The sequence below is a fragment of the Gorilla gorilla genome, chromosome 17 (assembly GCF_029281585.2).
Source record: "Gorilla gorilla gorilla isolate KB3781 chromosome 17, NHGRI_mGorGor1-v2.1_pri, whole genome shotgun sequence".
NCBI lineage: Eukaryota > Metazoa > Chordata > Mammalia > Primates > Hominidae > Gorilla > Gorilla gorilla.
This window is the reverse complement of record NC_073241.2, coordinates 99,657,175-99,663,174: the sequence shown is the minus strand read 5'-3', so window position 1 is coordinate 99,663,174 and position 6,000 is coordinate 99,657,175. Positions and strand designations below refer to the sequence as shown.

At 39.2% G+C, this 6,000-nt stretch overlaps 2 protein-coding genes across 2 annotated transcripts in view; both read right to left on the bottom strand.

Annotated features, from left to right (window-relative positions):
- Positions 1-1,785: 1,785 nt before the first annotated feature.
- Positions 1,786-4,361, bottom strand: SOCS6 (suppressor of cytokine signaling 6). Its single transcript, XM_004059535.5, has one exon. It carries the CDS (start codon positions 4,233-4,235, stop codon positions 2,628-2,630), a length of 1,608 nt encoding a protein of 535 aa, XP_004059583.3. The 5' UTR covers positions 4,236-4,361; the 3' UTR covers positions 1,786-2,627.
- LOC129523560 (collagen alpha-1(I) chain-like) overlaps positions 1,786-6,000 on the bottom strand; it is a 67,859-nt gene continuing 63,644 nt past the window's right edge. Inside the window, exon 4 of the mRNA XM_019014267.3 lies at positions 1,786-4,361. Coding sequence (XP_018869812.3) covers positions 4,338-4,361 — 24 coding nt within the window. The 3' untranslated portion in view covers positions 1,786-4,337. The remainder of the gene's footprint in view (positions 4,362-6,000) is intronic.

Below are 6,000 nucleotides of genomic sequence, written 5' to 3'. Positions count from 1 at the left end.
CCAATAGAATCCTAAAATTTAACCAAATTGTGTCTAGACCAAACTAAATGATGAGTTTTCTCTCTTTTCCCTGTTTCCACTTTTAACCGGACTGTGTTAGTATCATATAAAGCCAATCTTTCACATTCTGTTGTGCTGCCTACCCCAAATGGTTATCTTTCTACACAAAAGTAGAAAATATCACAAAACATCTTTCTGCTTGTAAATTTAACTTTTTGGCAAATAGTTTGACTTTATCATTATACTATCAGAATCTAACAATTTCAAACTAGATTAGAATAGGGCATATTAAAGTATATATTATGAATATACAAAAGCGCATCAAAATTTGGCTTTCTGAATTAGAACAGTATCAAGACTGTCCTCCACTAAAACACAAAATACAATTTTAAAAACATTTAGATGAAAATCTCAATAATCTTGACACTAAGCGGGTAGATCTTAAACACATGGCATGATGAGAAAACGAAGGGAATAGGTTATGTCCACATAAGACGGGTTCAGGGCAGTCCAAAGACCTCTGTGCACCATGATCTCACAAGGAGGACATGTAAATGCTTCTGGAGACACGGAGAAGCCATTTCAACATTTATTATTAATACACAGTGACTCTGTGACAAAACCTGCCATCTAATATAGATGCACAGGGACTTTTAACTCACCCTAGATATACTTTAAGTTGTTTTAAAAATAAATAGTTTCGCAAAAAAATAGTTTAAATGTCTTGCATTAATTTGATAACAAGCTTACAACTCTGCAATAGTTCTTAATCCAAATAGCTTATAATGAACACTTATATTATTACAGTATACTCCATATTCCATCTTATTAGGAGAAAACATATGAGAAAATGAGAGTCTCTGTAACAAGGTACAATCAACATCCCACCAAAATTAAGTACCTTTTCCCCTTTAAGTCAAAATACCATAACACCATAATATTATGGCATTGTGCCTTTTCTTGGTAATATCTCAGTTCTGACCCTAAAAAACAAAGAGAAAAAAGTGAGGATTCAGATATGCTTGAATGACAAAGCCAGTAAGTTTGACCTAAACCTTTACCCTCATGTTTAAAGTGGGTAAGAGACTTTTCCTATCTCTTCCTTTAAGTGACAAAGGAAGAACCATCCCAAATTATATGTTTCATCTGAGATAGAAACATTTTCCTTTAAAGGTGTGTAGCTGAAAATTTTCTGGACAGGGCAATCCCAAAATACTACATCCATTGCACAACTGTGAAATGAATAAACACTCTGTGTTTCAAAATAACTAAAAATTATTGAATATAACATCCCTCCCCAACAACTGACTCAAGGAGATAAAATTATTAGCAACAGCAAATTACTTAAGACTTAGCTAAATTTTAAAAACCTATTTTTAAATGGCAGTATATATGATAGACAATATGACTTCCACATTATCTAATATGGTTTAGAATTTTTCTCACATTGTGAGAAAAATTGCTCCACAATTTCCACAATTTTTAAACTAAAGTCATCACGGGTTCTCTTTATAGTGGGGGTAAGGATTGGTCAAATCCAGCACACTTTTATAGTAACTACATAGAAGAAAAATATAAATCCAACTTTAAAACCATTTTCTTTCTATTCAAATCAATTTAAAACTTTTTATAAACATTAATGTTGCAAGAGAATCCAGTTCATTTATGAAAATTAGTTGACAATCAAGTTCACCCAAGAAAATGTTGACTAAGCTAAAGAAATCACAGATAAAACATTTTACCAAAAGGACAGGTAACACACAAAAAAATGCTATCACAGGAAGCTATGATCATCTAATATTTCTTTAATAATAATTCTAGTTCCATAGGTTTTCATGTTATGCCAATTTGTACCCAAGTTTAATTACAGAAAAGGCAACAATTTCTAAATTGGTGGTATACACTTCTTTACAATTTTTTAATGTAAGGCCATTTATTAAAATAGACAAACTAGAAGATGAAAACGAAGGCAACAGAAAAACTCAACTTTTCACAACCAAAAGAATTAGCACAACCTTAGAAATAATTTAGAAAAAAGTGTTGTTAAAAGATATGATGCAGATCTCCGTTCCATTACCCAAGATTATGTCAATTCACGATTCTAAATAAATCTTTTTAAAGTAAGAGATTAAAAACTCATCTTCAGTGTATATGTAAATTCTGTGTTTTATCACGCAGGTATGTTTATTCAACACTGTCTTTTGAAAATGGACCATTTAAAAAGACATAGCAATTTCCATTCTGTTAAGTTTCATTCAACTTTACTTAGGGTTGAATACACATGAAATGTGCTTTTAATGCATAAAAATCACAGTGGATAGCAGCAAAGGACTGGGCGGGGGGGCATTGAGGAGAATTTAATAATTCACATTGTGATTATTCTGCACATTGATGAAACATAATTCACACCTCTAAAACCTCAAGACTTCCCTTTTTTAAAGAACCAAAATAAACCCAAGACACCTTGCTGACACTTCCCCACCCCTAAACAAACTGATGACTCTTTTACACATAAAACTGAAATAGTTATGGCAGCAAAAGATTTTGATGGCAATGAAAAGTTTGTAAACTGTATTTCAATCTCTTGTTCTTATTCCCAAAGTGCAAGATGCAGGGTTCTCAATCTTTCAGTAGTGCTTCTCCTGTAAATAATCCTTCATTTTGTTTGGCAAAGGCAGTTTCTGAATTAAGTCTATTCTGGTATACTGACGTATAACAAAACGACACAGGTACTGCAACGAGCGCACCTGCATGAACCGGGACACTGGGTTGGTAAGTCTGACGGGGTAAGTTGCAGATCCAGGCAGCCGAGACCTTGAATAACAAAAAGCTCCATTTTCAGAGTCCCTGATTGAATGCTCAATTAGATCAACTATGGATGTATGTCCTTCCACATCTGGCTGTTCATAAAAGCTAAACCTACCATTTGAGTGCTCAATTCTAGTGTGAAGTGTTTTACCATGGGAGCGAAAGCTCAAGCTTAAAAGGTAACGGTCGTCAGAACTGTCCCGAACAAGAAAAGAACCATCTGGCACGTTTGCTAGCTTCCCTTCTGCCTCCCAACGTGTGATTGGTCCCCAGTACCATCCTTGCTTTGCAAGTTTTTTCAGCTCCTCTGTAAGGCTTGTCACAACCATGGGACCACTACTTTGCACTGAGTCATAAACTCTTGCAACCCCAGGAGCAGAGTTCGGATCAAAATTCAAATGACAGCGCATACTTTCAGCCACGTGGGCTTCTGTGCCAGTGAGTCCACTGAAGTTCCTTTGGATTTGATTATTCTGCATTGGAGGTAGCAATGGTGAGAGTGGAGGGACATCATCGTGACCCGCTCTCGGGCTCTGCAACATGACTCCCGTGGTGCCAATCAACAAGCCATTCACGGACTGATCCACAAAGATCTCTGGGGCGACAACTAGGTCCTGGTCTACCTGACTCTCATCCTCGGGGAAAGCGCGCCCTCCCACTTGAGGAGGAACCGCAGAGACTTCCATGGGAGAAGAGCTGTCCAGACAATAGCTCCGTGATCCTTCCAAAGGATACATCCCCTCATCTAAAGGCACAGTATACTGAATGTAGTCCTGAGGCATAAGTCCAATAACGACAGGCACATGTTCATCCAGGTGAAGATGCAGGTCTCCATTATGAGAAGCCGAGCTCTTCAGTGAATTGGCTTGCTCCTGGCACGTGGTCTCAGACTGGAGGTCGTGGAAATCCTTCCGGACGCCATTCAGGGCTGGACTCGGGCTGGAAGAGTGAACCAAGGCCTTGACTCTCACCTCCATCTTGATGCAGGTCTCTTCGGAGTTTGTGGGCCGCAGAGGCCACGGCGTGGGACTGTAGTGATGGCTGCGGAGCGAGGTGGACCTTATCGGCCTCTGAGCTCTCACGTCTTTAAAGACTATGGGTGCTGAGGAGGAGGAGAAGGTGTCCTCATCGGCAGAGCTCCCAGAGGGTGTGCCCGCCTTGCCTTTTGACTTCTGTTTTGCAGAAAGCCGCCTTTTTAGCGTACCCATCAGGCTCTCGCTTTTTGATCTGTTTTTTCCGCTTTTTTCATCTTCACCGTTGATATCGCAGCTGGCCATATCTTTACCATAGCAGCTACCAAATAAGGAATCATCTTTTCCAAAGTCACTGGCTAGCGATGGTTGTTGTACTACCATGAAATCAGTTTCTTCTTTACTTTTATTCAAGTTAAAAGATTTCCGTAAGGTTTTAAGACTAATTTTCTTCATTATGACTAGTTACCTAATCCAAGGGATCAATATTTCTATCTGGAATATTATCCCCAAACATCTGGAGAGGCTGCAAGGCTGCATCTATGTATTTTTCCTGCTTCATTTAACCTTTGGAGCCATTTTCTAAAAAATAAAAATATAAAAAGAGTCATATTAAAAAATATTTCCACAAAAGTTTTATTTTAGTCAGTTTTAATCCTTTAACTTCTGAACAAGAACACCCCAGTCTTTTCTTAATGTCAGCTCTGTCAGGACCGGGATTTCTTTCTATTGCACCCAGCAGAGCAGATCACTGCCTACTACACAATGAGCATTTGGCAAGTATTTGATGATGTTTATTATTATTATTATTATTATTATTATTATTATTATTTTGAGATGAGTCTCACTCTTTCGCCCAGGCTGGAGTGCAGTGGCGTGATCTCGGCTCACTGCAAGCTCTGCCTCCCGGGTTCACGCCATTCTCCTGCCTCAGCCTCCCAAGTAGCTGGGACTACAGACGCCCGCCACCACACTCAGCTAAGTTTTTTGTATTTTAATAGAGACGGGGTTTCATCGTGTTAGCCAGGATGGCCTCGATCTCTTGACCTTATAATCCGCCCGCCTCGGCCTCCCAAAGTGCTGGGATTACAGGCTGAGCTACCACGCCCCGCCCGATGATGTTTATAAAGAACAAGCCTGCATCTACCTTTTGTTCTCTTGGCACCTTGCTTTTTGGTATAATCTCTAACGTGTGGGCCAGTGTCCACATCCTTCCCAGCTGGACTCTAGCTAGACCTGTGCACTCCTTCAGCACTGACTCCGACTGCTCCTCCGCTGCCCGCCATGTCCCAGCCTGTGTCCCGGCACGACAGTAAAGGCGTTCCATAGAACTGCAATAACAAACCTAACTCAACAACTGATGCATATTTTAAATACTTAAGCATGTGTCAAAATAAACAAAAAGAATTTCATTATCTGTAATAAACTATCTAGAGATGTTCCTCTATACTCGAGAATTCCTTGAGAACAAGAATCATTTACCTTCAAGTTCCCAATGCACAGAGGAGGAAGCAGCTCAACGCGCGCGGGTTGAAAAGCTTCATCTCTGAAGTACACCCATAAAAACCCACGTGTCTAGTTTTGATCTACTTGGAAGATTATGAAACATATTTCCAGAATTATTATTTCTTACTCTTCTTTTTTTGCAATTTCCCATGGCAAATGTTTACTTCTATATCCAGAAATATATTTTCTAAACTTTTTTTGTACATTGTTCTACACTGAAATGACAGGATTTCAATTCTGTAAAGACTTTCTGAAAGTCATTTCACAGCAAAAAATCTTGGTTCCATAAACCACGTTAAGTGATCCTAACACTACTTTACAAAGGCCTTGTGTTTAAATTGTGTAGAATGTTTTCTTTCCTCCAACGTCATGTTCTGCCTTCTCTGCATATGACTTGACAAGGTGATTCGCTTGACTTGAGCGAAATGCTAATAAAGCCCAGAACAAGATTCTGGCCTCCCAAATCAGCAGTTTAGCACCACTCAGTTTCTTGGCACAAGACTACGGCTCTAGCTTTGATCCCATTCATGAATTCACTCTGCATTTACTAAGCCCCTACTCGGCCTCTGCTGAGTCAGCTTGGCTCAGCCCTGTGTGGCAATACACAGATTGATGAATAACTGATGGTCACCTAATCCAGTAGGAGACAGATGCATGAACAGATAAACTGTAGTATCAACCCTTCAGTAATATAATGGTACACAAGGTGGGAACT

What these genes read in the sequence shown, in the direction of transcription:
- SOCS6 (XM_004059535.5), bottom strand. Translation starts at nt 4,235, where the DNA reads ATGAAGAAAATTAGTCTTAAAACCTTACGGAAATCTTTTAACTTGAAT.